This window comes from Mirounga angustirostris, unplaced genomic scaffold (assembly GCF_029215605.1).
Source record: "Mirounga angustirostris isolate CCGP_5_RB_7025 unplaced genomic scaffold, mMirAng1.0.hap1 SCAF_13, whole genome shotgun sequence".
NCBI classification, from domain to species: Eukaryota; Metazoa; Chordata; class Mammalia; order Carnivora; family Phocidae; genus Mirounga; species Mirounga angustirostris.
The window spans coordinates 6,633,767-6,652,460 of NW_026991721.1; the positions used below are offsets into that span (position 1 = coordinate 6,633,767).

General features: G+C 50.2%; 2 protein-coding genes across 8 annotated transcripts; one reads left to right on the top strand and one right to left on the bottom strand.

The window, feature by feature from the left end:
- The first annotated feature begins 1,487 nt into the window (after positions 1 to 1,487).
- Positions 1,488 to 5,104, top strand: CFL1 (cofilin 1). Its single transcript, XM_045893261.3, has 4 exons — positions 1,488 to 1,664; positions 3,592 to 3,899; positions 4,152 to 4,228; positions 4,445 to 5,104. Exons 1-4 carry the CDS (start codon positions 1,503 to 1,505, stop codon positions 4,555 to 4,557), a joined length of 660 nt encoding a protein of 219 aa, XP_045749217.1. The 5' UTR covers positions 1,488 to 1,502; the 3' UTR covers positions 4,558 to 5,104.
- SNX32 (sorting nexin 32) lies at positions 4,949 to 18,537 on the bottom strand. Of its 7 annotated transcripts, none has more exons than XM_064576175.1 (13): positions 18,405 to 18,537; positions 10,283 to 10,387; positions 9,790 to 9,900; positions 9,523 to 9,644; positions 9,213 to 9,336; positions 8,945 to 9,049; positions 8,646 to 8,751; positions 8,386 to 8,461; positions 8,086 to 8,125; positions 7,226 to 7,312; positions 6,948 to 7,107; positions 6,782 to 6,867; positions 4,949 to 5,704 (listed from the first exon to the last, which is right to left on the bottom strand). In XM_064576175.1, the coding sequence occupies exons 1-13, from the start codon at positions 18,438 to 18,440 to the stop codon at positions 5,675 to 5,677; spliced, it is 1,188 nt and encodes a 395-aa protein (XP_064432245.1). In that variant the 5' UTR covers positions 18,441 to 18,537; the 3' UTR covers positions 4,949 to 5,674. The 7 variants fall into 7 exon arrangements, with proteins under 7 accessions (XP_064432245.1, XP_064432242.1, XP_064432246.1 ...); XM_045893260.3 differs by lacking the exon at positions 4,949 to 5,704 and adding an exon at positions 6,011 to 6,457; XM_064576176.1 differs by lacking the exon at positions 8,086 to 8,125 and having other exon boundaries at positions 5,567 to 5,704.
- Between the last annotated feature and the right edge of the window lie 157 nt (positions 18,538 to 18,694).

Consider the following 18,694-nt stretch of genomic DNA (forward strand, 5'->3'; position numbering starts at 1 on the left):
CACATAGAGCCGAGTTCGGCTCCAGGATCTCGCCAGGGAGTTACATTCTCCCCCAGCTCTTTTACGGAAGTCGCGAAGAGCTAGTCCGGGGCCTTCGTGGAGCGGAGAGGCGGGAACTGCAGTTCCAGGCCCGCCCCTCCAGACTCCGCCCAACCGCGAACCCGCCCCCGCCCTCCCACCCCCGACCGAGCCAGCTTCGAACTCCCACCTCCCTCCCGAGGCTGCCTTATAAGGAGCCTCCATCGGGCGTTCGGGTTGGCCCCACCCCCTCCAGTCTCTTGTCCTAATAAGGACATCTAGGGCATCCCGTGGCTAGGGGCGGGCGGGAGCGTGTCTCCAGGGTAACTTCGAAGTCTCTCTCCCCCTCCTCGTTACTCTTGGAAACTCCGAGGCTTGAAAAAAGTGGAGCCAGTCTCCTTTTCTGGGAGGGTCGCTTACCCGGCTGGGGGCCGAGCGGCGGCCTCCACCTGGGGCTCCCGGGAACTCGGTTGGTGGGCGGTGCAGCGGGATGTCCCTGACTACAACCCCCGGCATGCCCTGCGAGGTGCCCCACTCCCGGTCTTGAAGACCAGGCTTCCAGCTCTTCATTTACACTATTCAGCTGATGGGACCAATACTCCCAGTTCCCTTGTTTGCGACTCTAGTGTCTTTCGGCAGAGCCTAAGGCCTTGGTCGTAGTGCGAGGCCAACGAAAACTTCCCGTAGTCCCCACCCGTTTCTTTTTTCGGAACTTAGGCTAACACAGAGCTGTGTCTTAATTTTTCCGGGTTTTAAGTTAACTGTATGCCTGGCTATCCACTCGAGAACATGATTCAAGTCTGGTTTAATATCTATTTCTTCTTTTCACTGTGTTTAGTAAAAGGCACACAATCTTTGGATTGATCGCACAACCCCCTGCCCTTCTCCCTTTATTTTTCGTGAATTTGCCAGACAAACAAGGACAAAGCTCTATTTTTAAAGACTTCCTTGTAGCCTTTCTCTTGTGTTTTTTCCTCTTACTCTAATTTTATTGAAGTTGCATATGGCCTTTTCTCAGGAGACGAGTGGCTTTGCATATGAAGGGTGCTCAATGAATTGTTTATCGGGTTGAAGACACTTTACACTTGCGATTCTCCTTGCTCTATCTAGGACTAGATTCCAGGCCAATAAATAGTTGCTTCAATTCAGAAAAGCAAAACACTAAACTCAGAATTTTCAGACCAGAACCTGCCAAGATGGATCTTAGGAAACAGTTTCGCCGCGGGTGAAGAGCGGCGAGGTCGAGGGCTCATTTTCGGGTCACATAACCTAGCGCGGGGGGCCTTTGTTCAGCTGAGCGTTTCCTAGAAAATTCGACCAATGGGCGCGCTCTCCGTGCCATAGCCCTAGTCCCTCTTTGCTGTCTCGGACTACATTTCCCAGCATGTAATGCGGCGCTGGGAGGCCGGCTGGCGAAAAAGACTCTGTTACCCAGTGAGCCCGAGGACGGCGCAGGACCCTTGGACTTCGTTTCCCGTCGGCCCATGGGGGGAGCGCCGGAAGCCCGCCCCGCCCCTCATTGTGCGGCTCATACTAAACGGAAGGGGCCGGGAGAGGCCGCGTTCAGTCGGATCCCGGCAGCAGCTGCAGAGGCTCTCATCTCTTCTGGCTCTCCTTGCTATCTTCCTTTCGCTTCCGGAAACATGGTGAGCAGCAGGCCTTGGCGACTGACGGGAGGCGGCTGCGAGTTGGTCGTCTGCGCGCAGGGGAGGGAACGGTGGAGCGACGTCGGCACCCCCTCCCCCAGCGCCCCGGGCGGGATGAGGGTCTCGGGCTGAGGGGCGGGCGGCGTTGGGACGCGCGTGCGCGCCCGCGGGCGCTGGAGAGGGCTGGCTCGGCCGTCGCTCGCGCGCCCCCTGGACTCCCTTCCCCTCCCCCACCACGCTGCTGCGCCCGCGCGGACACCGGCTATGGGGGAGGGGTCCGTGGCGCGCGCGCGCCCGCCCCTCGCGGAGCTGCCGGTGGCGCGCGCTGAGGCAAGTCGGTTCACGGGGGCGCGCGTTCTACGGGAGCACGCGGCCTCCGAACCCGGCCCGGGGGCGGCGAGGGAAAAGCGCGCGAGCGGTCTCGGCGCGCGCGCCCCACCCAAGGGCTGTTCTGTCTCCGCGTCACCCTCCCTCGGCTGGCGGGTCTGTAGAGAGCAGGTGGCAGGGATGTCTGCGCCCAGGAGGGGCGGGGGCGGAGGGCCAACGGGGATGCGGGCGCGGAGGGGTCCGAGTGCTAGCGCTGGGGATTAGGGGCTTGCACCGCGCGATCCGGAGCTGCGGGTTTGCACCGCGGAGGTCACGGCCCTGCGAGGGAGCCCATAAAGCGATTTGGGTTCTCTGCTCTGTACATCCGGCAAAGGCTGGAACGGCACAGTCGGCCGGCGCGTGCGCACACGCTCAGGCCCCCCGCCGCTGGGCCCGAAGCCCTGGACAAGCGGGGCCTTCGGCTCTCCCGGATGGGGCCTGAGGGTGGAGCCGAGTTTAGGGAAGTGACCCAGGCAGGCACCGCCCGGAAACCACCCCGCCCCCTGTGTTCGGCCCCAGGGCTACGAGAACTGAGGGTTGTGTAACTCGTCCAGGCTCCGGTCCGCAGCGGAGGGGGCTGATACGCTTGTCGGTAAAGGCGATTCCTCGGGGTTGAGGTTCTGGGGTGCTACTGCCTCCGGGTACTGCTTTCTCCCGGACGGGGCCGGACCCCGGCGAGCGCTTCCCCCCCCCCCGCCTACGCCGGAAGCGGCTGAGTCACGTGGCCGGCTTCCTCTGCAGTTCCGGGAGCGGGGGGCGCGGCAGTTTTCACTGTGGACAGTAGCCCCCCTCCTGGCTAGGGTGTCCCCCCAACACGACCCAAAATAGACGTTTAAAGAGCTCTCGAGGACCGTGGATATTTGGTTCTGACCTGCTAACTTATGTCACCGACCTTTGGGTCCTACATTTTCCCGGAGGACGGGGAGTTAATGGGTTAGGGCTTTGATTAGGGATTGTGATTCTTGCCTTGGTTGAAGAAGACCCCAGCAAAGAAGAGGGTGGTGGTTTGTGAACAACTGCACTGAGTAGTTCTGATGGACTTAACGAGAACTGTTAAACTCGTTGGTGTCCTGTCTATCATTGTGGGATCCTGGTTCTCCTTCCAGAAGAGATGGTTATAACCTGGGTGCCTTGAGTCTCCCTTTCCTATGTGAAATTTTGAGTCAGCACTATTATCCAAAAGCTGAGATGGAGTACTGTGAGTAAGAAACGAGTCAGTAGCCTGTGGATTCTTTTAGTTCTGGGCTCACATCAAAGCCAAGGTTCTGCTTCTTACAGGTCCTCAGTTTCTAGGCTGTAAGATGTTGGGTGAGGAAAAATGATGTTGAATTAGATGATTAGAGGTTTCTTCTAAGGCTGCCATTCTGGGGTTTTCTCTTTGGTCCTTGGACAGTGGCTTGGGTGGGAAAATAGTGACACTTGGCTTGGGAAGGGGAATTGATGGTCTCTTGGTTGAGGACTTGTTGGCATCCAAGACGGATCTCTTAAGATTGCAAAGGAGGGACTTCAGGGGGAGTCCCAAAGTCTTTCTTTTATGAAGTATATGTGGCTCGTCCCCTAGGCCTCCGGCGTGGCGGTCTCTGACGGTGTCATCAAAGTGTTCAATGACATGAAGGTGCGCAAGTCCTCAACACCAGAGGAGGTGAAGAAGCGCAAGAAGGCGGTACTCTTCTGCCTGAGCGAGGACAAGAAGAACATCATCCTGGAGGAGGGCAAGGAGATCCTGGTAGGTGATGTGGGCCAGACTGTAGACGACCCCTACACCACCTTTGTCAAGATGCTGCCAGACAAGGACTGCCGCTATGCGCTCTATGACGCAACCTATGAGACCAAGGAGAGCAAGAAGGAGGACCTGGTGTTTATCTTCTGGTGAGCTCCCCTGCGGGCGCTTCTTCCTACCACTTGCCCTAGCTCTGCCTCGCCCTCCTTTCTCAGCATGGGAACCTCTGTGGGTTTGGGGGGAGGGTGTTGTAACAGAACACTTGCTGGTGGGGAACTTGGTCAAAGCTTCAGTGCTGGGACCAGTTCAAGGGTTTCTCGAAGTCTTCTCTCACTTGAGGGCACTTGCAGACTTGGAGAGGGAACTTTGTTGCATGTTCTCTGACTGTCCTTTTCCTCCAGGGCACCGGAGTCTGCACCCCTTAAGAGCAAAATGATTTATGCCAGCTCCAAGGATGCCATCAAGAAAAAGCTGACGGGTAAGGGCCAGCATCGGTGCCACGCACTTTTGTGCTCAGGCTTTGGCTGCCGGGGTGGGTGAAAGGCATGGTATATGAGATATCTCCCCCCTCCTCTTCCCTGCCTGCTGGAAGGTAACCTTGTCCCTTCCATCTGTTCTGATTGGCTCCTTCCCAGCCCCAACTTCCCCTCCCCCAATGCATCCTGCTCACAGATGCTCCCCTTCTTCCTCACAGGGATCAAGCATGAATTACAAGCAAACTGCTACGAGGAAGTCAAGGACCGCTGCACCCTGGCAGAGAAACTGGGGGGCAGTGCTGTCATCTCCCTGGAGGGCAAGCCTTTGTGAGCCCCCTCCAGCCCCCTGCCTGGAGCATCTGGCAGCCCCAGACCTGCCCATGGGGGTTGCAGGCTGCCCCCTTCCTGCCAGACCTGAGGGGCTGGGGGGATCCCAGCAGGGGGAGGGCAATCCCTTCACCCCAGTTGCCAAACAACCCCCCCTCACCCCCCTGGACCTTCCTCCTCCCTCCATCCCTGACGGTTCTGGCCTTCCCAAACTGCTTTTGATCTTCTGATTCCTCTTGGGTTGAAGCAGACCAAGTTCCCCCTAGGCACCCCAGTTTGGGGAGGCCTGTATTTTTTTTTAACGACACCCCAATTCCCTACCTGTTCCCCCCTTTTCCCATGCTGCCAACTTCTAACCGCAATAGTGACTCTGTGCTTGTCTGTTTAGTTCTGTGTATAAATGGAATGTTGTGGAGATGACCCCTCCTTGCGCCGCCTGGTTCCCCTGCCTTTTTCCCCTGGTCTTGGCCACCCATGGAAGCAGGACCAGTAAGGGACCTTCAATTAAAACAAAACAAAACAAAAAAAAACCACACACACAACAATAAAAAGGCTCACTAATGGGATGTTTGTTTCAGGGTTGGGGCCCAGGGGACCTTGCAGGGGAAGGTATGCTGAGGTAATGAACAGCATGTCTTCTCTATACCCAGCTTCCATCCACCCCCTTAATTTGGCCCCAGCGACTGGCTGAGCCTCCTCTGACAGTGGTCACTCATAGGTGGTACCACAGTTGGGCCCAAACTGACCGCTGGGGAGTTAGCTGAACTGGGGTTTGTGTCCTGCCAGCTGCAGGAGCCCTTTGGTCAGAAGGGGCTTTGTGCCTGAACTCTTTCTCCTGTAGCCTCTTACTCGGGTGGGCAGCTGGGCAGTGAGACCTATTCTCCAGCCCCATGCTCAGGCCTGCCTAGTGTGGGTTGTGAGATTGCAAGTTACAAAGCGCTTCTTGAGCTGTTCGGTCTTCAAGGTTCTCTCTGGTTTTTCTCTGCCTTCTTTCATGGATGGCTGACTCATTTATGAGGGCCGGGTCCAGTGGCTGCTGTGAGTCAGAAGCCAGTGAGCCTTTGGCCTTCTGTAGATGTGACGAGTCCAGGGTGGGGCCAAGCCAGGTGGAGCCCAGGACTTCAGACCCAAGTGTCTTGGGTCCCACTTCCCTGTGTTTAACCAAGAGGTTGTTGGCTAGCATTGCTGCAGGCTCTCGCCAATCTGTACTTCGGGTTTTTGCCTGCCTGGGAGGTAAAGGTATCCTAGAAATCTCACCCTAAGGGTGTGAATGCAGGGTTTATTACACACCCCAACCTGAACTGTGGGGGAAAAAAGCCTGTTAAAGGTGGTTCCTTAGTTTAGAGCTTGCCAGTATCTCTAAGTTGGAAGCAGGAAGGGTAGATATTTTTGACACTGCAGGGGGTGGTGCACAGGGCCTGGTGTCCATAGTGCCCGGTAAAGGTGTACCTGGTGGGCTCTGGAGCTGTGGGAAGTAAGGACAAGCAGGCCTCCTGGCTACAAAAAGCAGGCTTTTTATTTGTGAACAGGCTGGGGACAAAACGAGCTTTGGCGGGGTCGGGAGGCGCAGAGGGTTGGGGGCAGCCTCTCAGACTCCAGGAGAGGTGGGAGGTCCAGGCTCCCGGCCTCCCCTAGGCTGGGGTTCTTACCTGTGGCCCAGGTATGGTACCCATGTTGCCCTAGCTTTCTCTTGCAGGACCTGGCACTTTTGGGTGGGAGTGGGGCTTGGGCTTGCCCTGGGAGATCACGGGGCATGGCTAGTGGCTGCTGTGGTTGGGGAGGTGGTATCTTGGGGTGGGAAATCTGGGGGACTCTTGCCACTAAAAGCCCTGAAGTAGGCTCTGGCTGCACTAAGGCTCCCCCTTGAGGGCGACAAGGGTGTTCCGGAGAAGCAGGGTGCTGGCCTGCAGAGGAGAGAGGTCTTGATGTCCCCCACCCACTGCCTGATAAAATGTGCTGTTCTTTCCACACCTAATAACTCCTGCCCTCCTCCCTCTTGCATTCCTGTCCTTAGCAATAATAGCTGCCATTTACTGAGGGCTTAGTAATGAGAAGGGAAGAGTCCTGGTCCAAGATGGAACGTGACCGTGAAAGTCAATGGGGGCTGCTCAGGGCTGCCAGACCACCTTCCCCCAACACATGTTTGCCAGTACTTGGTAAGAACCTAGAGGTCTGGGAGTGGATGGCAGGAAGGCAGCAAGAGGGCGCAGTGAGGGTGGAGGGCTCACCTTGGCATGTTTGAGCTCCAGCTCTGCCAACTCTATGAGGTTCTTGCGGAAGGAGGAGACCCGGCGGGACTTGAAATCCATGAGCTCTGGAGGGGAGGGAGGAGAAATGGGGGCCCCGGCAGGGTAGGCAGCCCAGTGGCAGGGTCTCTGGGGCCATGGGGCTTACCCTGCTTGGCTGAGTCAGAGAGGCGTTCGAAGCGTTGGCAGCACTGTTGCTGGTGGCTCTCAGCAGTCCGAACCTCCCGGTTCCTAGTGCGTGCCTTGTCCAGGGCCTTGTTGGCATTCTCATAGTCAGCCAGTGCTCGAAGCCGCCGGTACAGCAGGTCCTGGGGCCAGCAGGGGTGCGGGATCACTGTTGCCCATTGCCTCATCGGCCTGCCCTCCCCTGTTGCTCCAGTCCTGCTGTCCTCCAGCCCTGAAGTTTGTTCTGGGGCCATAGCTCACCTTGGCTGCCTGTGAGTCTCGCATGTAGTATCTAAGCATGTCTGACAGCTTGAGGTCCTCATCAGACGCCACTCGGCCCTCCAGCTTCTGAATCAGGAAATTTGGAGGCTGGGGAGGGAGCTTGCAGAGGAGCTGCTAAGGGCTGGTGTGTTGCTCATCTCAATATCCAACAGAGTCACTTGATAACCACTCTAGGTCAAACCCTGATGTTCAGGGGAGCAGGCCAAGGAAAACTTGACAGAGGAGTGGCATCTGACCTGGATCTTGGGGGTTGACTGGGAATCAGACAACAGCCAAAGGCTCTGCAGGTGTGCAAGCCTCGTATGTGTTCAGGGAACCGTGAGGTCGGTGGGAGCATTTGGATGGCAGTGGCTGGATTCCAAAAGACCTAAAATGTATGCTAAGGACTTTGGGCTTTGTGTTTTGGGTAGTTTCTGGGAGGGGCAGGGTCACTGAAGGTCCCTGAGAAGAGAGGTAGTCCAGCAGACATTTTAGAAAGATTGGCACACTGCAGTGACTCTTGGAGAAGAGTTCAGGAAGTGTGTGTCTGGGGGAGGACGTTGGCAATGTGGTGCAGCCTGTCAGAGGCACGTGGCACATCCTTGTAAATGGCCTGCCAGGCCTGGCTCCCACCCCTGCCCGCATCACTGCACACACACACTTGGCTGGATCCCTGTCCCCCCTCCATCTCATTTCACTAGGGTTTAACTGAGGGTGAGTCCAGGGTATCAACTGGGCCCAAGTTATCACCAAACGTTCCAAAATGATCCTGGAGCTCCCTCCTCTTTCAGGAGGAGATATTTTTTCCCTGCAAAGGATCATTGATTGGGTGCCCTTCCAATACAGAAGGCAGGACTCACCCTTAGTCGTTCAAAGAGTTCTGCCAATTTGAGGAAACTCCTAGGAGGCAGTGGGGGAGAGTTAGGGCAAGGGTCTTGAGAGGGTGTTGCTTAAAGCCTCCCTGCCCTTAGTGCTGCTGTCCCTAATGCCCTGCAGTGGGGAAATCTCCCTCTGCTCTTTACCAAATCCCAGCAGGAACTTCACCTCCCACCTACAGCTGATGGTACATTTCCACAGTGACTCCTCATGGGCAGACACAGTATTACAGGCATAGAGAGAGGTGGGGGGCAGGGGCAGGACGGGTGAGAGAGAGTCCTCACGTCTTTAGCTGGTTGACTTCCTGTGTTCCCAGACTATTCAGTGCAGCAGAGAGAGGGATAAAATCATCTGCCAGGCCTGTTGGGGAACAGCCCTTCATCAGACCCCCTTGGTCTGCACATCAAGCCCCACCCCCGGTGTTTGTGTCATGGAGAGACACAGGGCATTTCTTGCTCTCCTCTCCCCACAGAGAGTAGGAATGCTGAGTAGGAATGCCGGGGAGAAGGGGCAGGGAACCCAGGGCCCCTTGGGCCCTGCGTACACTTGTGGGAGTGCATGACACGGTCTGCCCGCAGGCAGGCATCCCGGATGCGGGTGTGGTACTCCAGCAGGAAGGTCCTCTCATGCTCGAAGAAGTCATCCACCTCCTAAGGGAGCCAGACAAGAGCCACTTACACGGAGTCAGCAGGGACACGGCGGCCATGGACACGCAGGGGCAGCACAATTTCCCTCTAGGCCATGCCCCACCAGTGGTTTCCCTCCCACAGCCACCCTGGGCCTCAGTGTTTGCTGTGGACTTGAGGCCCTGGGTTGAATCCACAGAGGGGTCCCAGGGGTCACCTTTAGCCCTGACATGCTGGTGATAAGGGCTTCATCTGCAGACTTCACAATATTCCTCAGAAATCCTCCAAGAAGCTCCTTCCTGTTCTTTCCTCGGACACTCAGCTGAAGCACACGGGCGGAGAGTATGGTGTTGGGGTGGGCACTCGCACCTCCCACCCCAGGCTCATGTCACTCCTGGAGCCGATGAGACGGAGGCTTGAGCCCACCTAGCGCCCTGCCCCCTACCCCCAAGGGTGACCCAAGGGTGTGCTCTGGCCCAGCTCACATCCTGGCCATATTCCAAAAAGACAAAGAAGTTGTGGTCTCGACGCAGGGTCGGGTGGGCCGCCAGGCGCTGCAGAAAGACCTCGTGCATTGCAACTGTCTTCTTAAAGATAGCCAGGTACTCCCTGCAGAAAATGGCAGGCAGCTCATGGGCCCTCCTCGGCTCTGATTATCCTGCCCCCTTCCCCTCAGAAGCCCTGAGGTCAGAGGTCGGGGTCTCTAACTAACCATAGGCGATGAAATTCTGGGACTTTCAGGACGGGGGTGGGCTTGGAGCTTCATCATAGACAAGGAAAGGAAGTAGCACTCACGCTTCCAGCTCCTGCTTCATTTTGGCAAACTCTTCCCGCGTGATGGAGCTGTCACCCTCACCCAACTTCTGCAGCTTTTCCCTCGAAGCCTCAAAGTCTGGCCTTGGAGGGGCTGGGGGGATCTGCTCAAGGGAGGGACAGAGCCGGCAGGCCTCTCGTTGCCGAGAAGGCCATCACCCACGCCCAGAAGTGTCGCCCAGCCTTCCATCCCCGCCCAAGCACCCAGGCCTGCCCCTCACAGCCCCAGCCCGCCCGGCCCTTCCTCACGATGAGGCCGGCGTACTCCTCATTTTCCACATAGGCGTCGTGTAGCCAGATGAACTCCTCATGCTGTCGCACGACTGAGAACTCCGTCTGGGCGAAGTGAGGGAGGCAGCTCTGGAAGTCGGGAAGCCTGTCTGAGGTAGCTCTCCTCCCCTCCCAAATCCTGCACCCACCAAGCATCCTGGGCACCCATTTTGGGGCTTCCCCAGTCCCACATCCCAGGTGAGGCCCAAGGTGGGCCTTGGTGACTCAGGTGTCCATGATTTCTGTCAGGATGACGGACAGGGCATGGCTAGGACTCGGCCAACAATCGATGCTTGCTTTCTCGGAGAGGCAGGGGGCAGGAGTCAGGTTGAGGAGCAGGGCCCAAAGTCGATGTTGGCATCTGCTCCCCAAGCCCCAGGCAAGCGAGGCTGGGGGAAGCAGGCTCCTCAAGCTCCTGAAGCCTCCTGAGGCAGCCTCCTGAGCTGCCCTCTCGTTCCCCTGGCAGCCTCACCTTGGTTTGAACGGTGAATTTCACCTTGTCCCGCTCGCTCACTGCATCAGAGATCTCCACCTGTAAGGAGCTGTCTCCCTGCAGGTCCACTGATACGGAGGAGGGCTGTTGGGGAGGGGAGGTCTCTGACATGACTGACCACAGCCCCTCACCGCATCCTCACTGCAGACTTCAGGTCCTCCTGCAAAGCCCACCTCAGCAGCATTGCTTCTTCAATGCCCTGGGGTCACCAGCTACCCCTAGAGGGATCCTGATAAGTCACTGCTCAGGGCTTTACAATTCCTACAACACTTTCCCACACTTCCATCCTCAGAAGCAGGCCGACTTCTCCCCGCTTTATAGATACGGAAACTGAGACCACCAGAGAGGTGAGATAAGTTGTCCCAAATCACACAGCTGCAAAATGGCGGGGCCAGATTTGAACCCAGTTTCTCAAATTCCAAACCCCAAGTACTTTCTCAGCTACCAGCTCACCTCTTCCCCAGCTGGTTACTTCAGGCACCCTTTCACTAGAGCCTAGAGTGAGCTAGATAAGAAGCTCTCGCCCCTTTTGAGGGGTTCCTGAAACCATTCTATTCGCCGTGTTTAGTGCCAAGAGGCATTGGCTTGTGGGCAAAGCACATGCGTTTCTCTAAGTGAAAAGATCCGTGAGGCACCAAACTACGAGTTCGTTCTTCATTGAGCTTTTCAACACACGGTTATTGAACACCTACCCTGTCTATACCACTGTGCCAAGTGAAGGGAAGAAGCCACTGTACCTTCAAGCGTTGCTCACCAATATACAAACTGGCACCTGCCCATGGCTCACTTCCCCTCACTCTCTCTCACAGGCTTTGGCACACATTTGCCACAACTATGGACGACTATTCTGACTGCTATCACCACAGATTATTTTTACCTGGACTTAAAACTTAATGGGAGTGCAATTACACAGTATATACGCTCTTGTGTCCGTGGTCTTTAGTGAGACCCATCTACGTTGTGGAGTGCAGCAGGAATTCTCTTTCATTGCCATGTAGTATTCCATATGAATACATCATAGCTTATGTATCTATTCTACTGTTGGTAGTCATTTAGATTATTTCAAGATTGGCCTATTATGGATAAAGCTGCCATGAACATTCTTGCATATGTCTTTTATAGGGTAGGCATGTGTTTAAATGCTTTCGCAGACACTGCCAGTTTTTCAAGGTGATTGTACAAATTTATACTCCTGCCAGTATTGTATGAAAATTCCAGTTGCACCACATCCTTGCCAATACTGGAATTGTTAGTCCTTTTTATCATAGCCATACTGGTGGGGGCATGGTAATTGAGCACTGTAGCTTTAACTTGTATTCCCCGGTGAGGAATGATGTTTAACACCATTTTATGTATCTATTGCCCACTTGGAGATCTTTTGTAAAGTGCCTATTCAAGTCTTTTGCTCCTCCCTTCCCCTCCCCTCCTCTTTTAAAAATCAGATTGTCTTTTTCTTATTAATTTGTAGGGACTCTTTATATACCCTGGAGACAAGTCCTTTGTCAGTTATATCTGTTGCCAATATCTCCTACTCTTTGGGTTGCCTTTTCACTCTTTTAATGACCTACAACTTTACAAGCTCCAATAGGTCAGTCTTTTCTTTTGTGATTAAGGATTTTTGTGTACTCCTGAAGGAAATTTTGCCTACCCCCAGGTCATGAAGATATTCTATTCTTTTTCTTCTAGAAATTAATAGTTTAAGCTTTTATATTTAGGTCTATGATCCACCTTCACTTCATTTTGTAAACAGTGTAAGGTATAGGTTATGACTCATTTTTGCCATATAATAGCCAGTTATTTTAGCACTATTTGTTTAAAAAAGACTATCTTTTGAGTATTGATTTGCTTTGGTGCACATCTTGGTAGAAAATAAATTGACTTCGTAAGTGTTAGCAATTCTGTACTATCTATCCTCTTCCACTGATCCATATGTCTGTATTTTTGATATATCACAGTCTTGATTACTATAATTGACAAACTTGAAATCAGATAGAATTAACAACTTTGTTCTTTTTCAAAATCATTTTGGCTATTATAGATCTTTGCATTTCCATATAAATTATAGACTCAGCTTGTTAATTTACACCCAAAAAACTTGCTGGGATTTTGACTGAGATTAAATTGAATCTATAGATCAATTTGGGAAGGATAGACATTCTTACAATTTTGAATCTTCCAATCCATCAACATGAAATATCTTTCCAATTATTTAGATCTTCTTTAATGTTTCTCAGTAATGTTTTGTAGTGTTCTCTGTAAAGGTTTTGCACATCTTTGTTAGATTTATTCCTAAATATTTTATGATTTTTTATTGTTGTTGCTATTTGAAATATTTTTAAAAATTTCATTCCCTAGTTATTTGTTGCTAGTATGTAGAAACACACAATTGATTTTATATATATTTACTTTGTGTCCAAGAACCTTGCTATATTTACTTACTGCTTTTTTTTTTAAGATTTTATTTATTTATTTGAGAGAGAGAATGAGAGAGAGAGCACATGAGAGGGGGGAGGGTCAGAGGACAAGCAGACTCTCTGTGGAGCAGGGAGCCCGATGCGGAACTCGATCCAGGGACTCCAGGATCATGACCTGAGCTGAAGGCAGTCGCTTAACCAACTGAGCCACCCAGGCACCCTTTACTTACTACTTTTAATAGTTTGTAGATTATTTTGGATTTCCTCCATATACAATCCTATAATATAAAATAATGACAGTTTTAGTTTTTCCTTTCCAACCTTTATACCTTTTACTTTTTCTTGCCTTATTGCACTTGCTAGAAACTCTAGCACAATGCAGAAGTGGTGACGTGGTGAAAAAGGAAATCCTTGTCCCTGATCTCAGAGGGTGCATTCAAAATGTAATCCTGAAGATGATTAATTCTGAATCAGATTAATGAGAATCCCTTCTATGCCTAGTTTGGTAAGAGTGCTGATTTTTATCAATGTTTCCTCCCTTTATTGAGATATCAAGTGGGTTTTCCTGTTACTCTGTAATGTCCCAAATTTCACTGATTTTCTTTTTTTTTTTTTAAGATTTTTTTTTATTTATTCCTCTGAGACACAGAGATACAGAGAGAGAGAGAGAGAGCATGAGCAGGGAGAGAGGCAGAGGGAGAGGGAGAAGCAGGCTCCTCACTGAGCCAGAAGCCCAATGTGGGGCTCGATCCCAGGACCCTGGGATCATGACCCGAGCCAAAGGCAGACACTTAACCATCTGAGCCACCCAGGTGCCCCTGATTGATTTTCAAATACTGAACCACCCTGCATTCCAGGAATAAGGCCTTTCATCATGAAGTATTATCTTTTTGTTTTTTAGTTTTTATTTTTTTTTAAAGGTTTTATTTATTTATTTACTTGAGAGAGTGAGAATGAGCATGCAAGCAAGTGATCAGGCAGTCGGGGGCAGAGGGAGAGGGACAAGCAGACTCTGCACTGAGTGTGGAGCCCAATGCAGGGCTCAATGCCACCACCCTGAGGTCATGACCTAAGCTGAAATCAGGAGTTGGATGCTTAACCAACTGACCTACCCAGGTGCCCTGAAGTATTATGTTTTTATATATTGCTTATTCAACTTGATAATATTTTGTGATTTTTCCATTTACGTTCACAAGAGAGATTAACCTGTGTTTTTTCCTTTCTTTTAATGTTTTTGACAGGATATTTTGTGGTAAAATATGCATATCACAAAATTTACCATTTTAACCATTTTAAAGTGTACAGTTTATTGATATTAAGTATATTCACAGTGTTGTGCAACCATCACCATCATCTACTTCCTTTTGACAGGTTTTTGTATCAAGGTTATATTGTCCTCCGAAAATAAGTTGGAACTGTGCCTTCTATTTCTGTTTTTGGGATAACTTATATGAGAATGGTATTAGTTTTCCTTTAATGCTTCAAAGAATTCATATGTGAAATTATATTGCTTAGGTATTTTTGGAAAAGTTTTTAATTATAGATTTACTTCCTATAATAGACATAGGACTATTGAGATTTTCTACTTCTTATTTCAGGTTTGGTAAGTTGCATTTTTCAAGTAGTTTGTCCATTTTGTTTAAATTCTCTCATTTGTTGGCGTAAGCTTGTTCTTAAATTCTTTTATTTTTATTTATTTATTAATATTTTATTTATTTATTTGAGAGAGAGAGAGAGAAAGCATGAGCGGGGGCAGGGGCAGAGGCTAACGGAGAAGCAGAATCCCCACTAAGCAGGGAGCCGAATGTGGGGCTCGATCCCAGCACACCGGGATCATGACCTGAGCCAAAGGCAGTGCCCCTCTTATTATCTTTTTTTTTTTAAGATTTTATTTATTTATTTGAGAGAGAGAGAATGAGAGACAGAGAGCATGAGAGGGAGGAGGGTCAGAGGGAGAAGCAGACTCCCCTCTGAGCAGGGAGCCCGATGCGGAACTCAATCCCGGGACTCCAGGATCATGACCCGAGCCGAAGGCAGTCACTTAACCAACTGAGCCACCCAGGCCCCCTCTCTTAATATCTCTTTAATGACTGAAACATCTCTATCAATGTGCACTTTATCATTCCTGATATTGGTAATTAATATTTTCTCCCTTCCTCCCTCTCAGTCTCCCTCTTGCTCTCTCTTTCTCTCTTTTATCAGTCTTGCTAGATGCTTATCAGTTTTTTAGTATTTTCAAAAAACTATTTTGGGCATTCTTGAATTCCTATATTTGTATATTTACCTTCTATTAATTGATTTCTGCTCTTTATTATTTCCTTCCTTTTACTTTCTTGGGGTTTCAATTGTTCTTCTTTTTCTAGTTTCTTGATATTGAAATGTAGATCACTGGGGCCCATGGGTGGCTCAGTTGGTTAAGCATCTGCCTTCAGCTCAGGTCATGATCCTGGGGTCCTGGGATCGAGTCCCACATTGGGCTCCTTGCTCAGTGGGGAGCCTGCTTCCCCCTGCTTGTGCTCTCTCTCTGACAAATAAACAAATAAAGTCTTTAAAAAACAAAACAAAAAAGAAATGTAGATCATTGACTTCTTTCAACCTTTCTTTTTTTCTGAAATATGCATTTGGAGGTGTAAGTTTCCCCCTGGGTACTTCTTTAGCTGCATCTCCAGTTTTGATATATCATATTTTCAAAATAATTTCTTTAAAATTTTTTCTAATTTTCATTTAATTTCTTCTTTGACCTATGAATTACTTAGAAGCATGTTGCTTTCTTTCCAAATATTTTGGAATCTAGTTATCTTTTTGTTTGGATTCCCTGCTAATTCTAATGGGACAGAGATCTCATTCTATGATTTCAATGTTTCAAAACTTGTTGAGGGCGCCTGGGTGGCTCAGATGGTTAAGCGTCTGCCTTCGGCTCAGGTCATGATCTCAGGGTCCTGGGATCGAGTCCCGCATCGGGCTCCCTGCTCCTTGGGAGCCTGCTTCTCCCTCTGCCTCTCTCTGTCTCTAATGAATAAATAAATAAAATCTTTAAAAAAAAAGAAAACTTGTTGATACTTGCATTATAGCCCAACATATAATGTATTTTGGTAAATGTTTCAAGTGGCACTTGAAAAGAATGTGTTACCTGCAGTTGTTGGGTACAGAGCTCTAATTAAACCAATTAGATCAAGTTGATTAATCATGGTATTTTATTTATTTATTTGACAGAGAGAGAGAGCACAAGTAGGCAGAGCGGTAGGCAGAGGGAGAGGGAGAAGCAGGCTCCCCACTGAGCAAGGAGCCCGATATGGGTCTCAATCCCAGGACCCTGGGATCATGACCTGAGCCGAAGGCAGACGCTTAACCGAAAGAGCCACCCAGGCACCCCTAATCATAGTATCTTAAATCTTCAAAATCCTTACTTGATTTGGGGGCAGGGGGCTTGTTGAGAGAGTGTGTTAAACCTCTAATTGTGAGTTTGTCTATTTCTCCTTTTAATTCTGTAATCTTTTACTTTGCATATTTTGAAATGATGCTATTCGTTGCATATAAATTTAGGACTGTTTTATCTTCCTGTTGAATTGACTCTTTAATCATTATAAAATGTCCCTCTTTATTTCTAGTAATACTTCTTGTCTTACAGTCTACTTTGTCTGAAATTAATGTAGCTATGCCATCATTCTTTGGGTTAGCATTCTTTTTGTGTCCTTACAGTTAAAACATGTCTCTTAAAAAAAAAAAAGGATTTATTTATTTATTCTAGAGAGAGTATATGTGTGTGTGTATGTGTGTGTGTGTGTGAGAGAGAGAGAGAGAATGAGAGGCGGGGGTGGTGCAAGGGAGAGGAGAGAGAATCTCAACAGACTCCCTGCTGAGCCCCTAAAGTATGTGTCATTTGACAGAATATAGTTGTCTTTAAAAATCCAATCTGAGGGGTGCCTGGGTGGCTCAGTTGGTTAGGTGTCAGAATCTTGGTCTCAGCTCAGGTCTTGATCTGGGGTTGTGAGTTCAAGCGCCATGTTGGGTTCCATGCTGGGCATGAAGCCTACTTAAAAAAAATCCAATCTGAAAAAAAAATCCAGTCTCAATTTTTTTTAAGTAACCTTACACTCAAGGTGGGGCTCAAAGTCTCAACCCTGAGATCAAGAGTTCCATGTTCTACCAACTGAGCCAGCCAGGCACCCCCTGAATATGTTTTTAATTGGAGGGTCTATTCATAATTACTGTAATTACTGACATAAGCTATAAACCTACCATCTTGCTTTTTGTTTTTTTTTCTTTTTCTCATCTGTTTTTTCGTTGCTTTATTCTTTTTCCCTTGCCTTCTGTTAGATTAGTCAAGTATTTTTATATTATTTCATTTTCTCTTCTATTATATTTTTATTTACATCTTCATTTAGTATTCTTTTTTTTAATTTTTTTTTTAAGATTTTATTCATATGAGAGAGAGAGAATGAGGAGTGAGAGAGCACAAGAGGGGGGAGGGTCAGAGGGAGAAGCAGACTCCCTGCCGAGCAGGGAGCCCGATGCAGGACTCGATCCCGGGACTCCAGGACCATGACCTGAGCCGAAGGCAGTCGCCTAACCAACTGAGCCACCCAGGTGCCCCATTTAGTATTCTTTTCATTTCTTCCTATTTAAAGGAGAATCTTGGAGAAGGCGATGCTTACTCTAGAGGACAGGCTCTAATACTGGACTTTGAGAGAGTCTGTCACCTACAAAGTTTGGGAATGGACCCATCAGTTTGATAGCCCAGTATACATCCCATATGATAACAGTAACAACAACAACAAAATAGCTAACACATACTTGAGCTTCCTATATGCCAGGTACTGACCTAAGCATTTTACATATATTAACTGATTTAGCCATGAATCTGAACACAAGCATTGAAACAGATATTTTCGGCTCTATACTTTGTGTCTCTCAGCCCCTCTCAACTCTCCAAACTCCTCACTTGGCTTCTCTGACATCCCCAGGCAGCCTTCCCCTTTGTCCAACTGCAACCCCCCCAACACACACAATCTGGCTCATTGGTACAAGGGGCCCCTAACTCTCCTGTCTCCCTCCTGCTACCTTAGTATCTCTGCTCTAACCTGTACTGTTTGGTAACTGCTTGAGAGAGATGGAACTTCAAGGATGGACCACAGCTACTCCATCCTTGTCCTCAGCCACAGCCCACTATGCACATGCCTCCAATGCTCAAAAGTGTGCACCTCTGTGAGCCCAATGATGCTCAATAACTATTTGTTGAATGAAATCAAGAGGAAAGAGTGAAGAATTAGTGATCTTATGATTATATGAACACAGGTACACAAAGGAAGCCATTACTGCTGAACTGGATTCCTCCCTCTTTGGCAAAGGAGAAGGTACTCCATCCTCTTCTCAATCCCTAACATCCCTCCTTCCTCTTCTTCCCCATTAGGCCAGAATCGTGAGTTGGTCCTGGGGAGGGGAGGAGTGGCAGTGACAGGTCCCTTTCCATCTGTCAGGGCAAAGGTAAACCCTGCCTCCTTTGGCATCCTCATCAAGCCCCATGCAGGTGCCACAGAGGCGCCCCACCCCCTTACCCCCTTGCTCAGGTCTCTCTAGCTCACGCGTGCGCGCGAACACACGCACACACGCCCCACTCCCTGATTGGGCATCACTGGGTATCATGGAGGGAGGTGAAGGTTGGGAGGGGGTTTGCATCCTTTCTTTACCTTGCTCTCCTTCCCAGCCTCTTGACGCCCCTCCATCACCCTTCTTCTTGGCCGCAGCACACAAGTATTCCGCGGCGGGCCGCTGCCCGCGCGCTCCCGCAGCTTCGTCCCCGGTAACTCGCCCGAGGCACGCGACCCTACCGGCTGACGGAGACACTCTCCCCTCCCTGCTAGGAGTCACCTGGAATCAGGCGTGGTTCCCACCCGTTCCTTCGCAGCTGCGCCTTTTGATTGGCTACCAGGTCCACCACGAGCGACACCATTGGCTGCAACGCCTGTCGTTCCTTTGC

Excerpts from the sequence above, each read along its gene's own strand:
- CFL1 (XM_045893261.3), top strand. The coding sequence starts at position 1,503 with ATGGGGGGAGCGCCGGAAGCCCGCCCCGCCCCTCATTGTGCGGCTCAT. Across the intron at positions 1,665-3,591 it reads CTTTCGCTTCCGGAAACATG|GCCTCCGGCGTGGCGGTCTC; the intron begins GTGAGCAGCAGG and ends CTCGTCCCCTAG. Across the intron at positions 3,900-4,151 it reads GACCTGGTGTTTATCTTCTG|GGCACCGGAGTCTGCACCCC; the intron begins GTGAGCTCCCCT and ends CTTTTCCTCCAG.
- SNX32 (XM_064576171.1), bottom strand. The coding sequence starts at position 18,440 with ATGGAGGGGCGTCAAGAGGCTGGGAAGGAGAGCAAG. Across the intron at positions 9,901-18,404 it reads AGGCTGGGAAGGAGAGCAAG|AGCTGCCTCCCTCACTTCGC; the intron begins GTAAAGAAAGGA and ends CCCGACTTCCAG. Across the intron at positions 6,458-6,781 it reads TGGAGCTCAAACATGCCAAG|GCCAGCACCCTGCTTCTCCG; the intron begins GTGAGCCCTCCA and ends TCTCCTCTGCAG.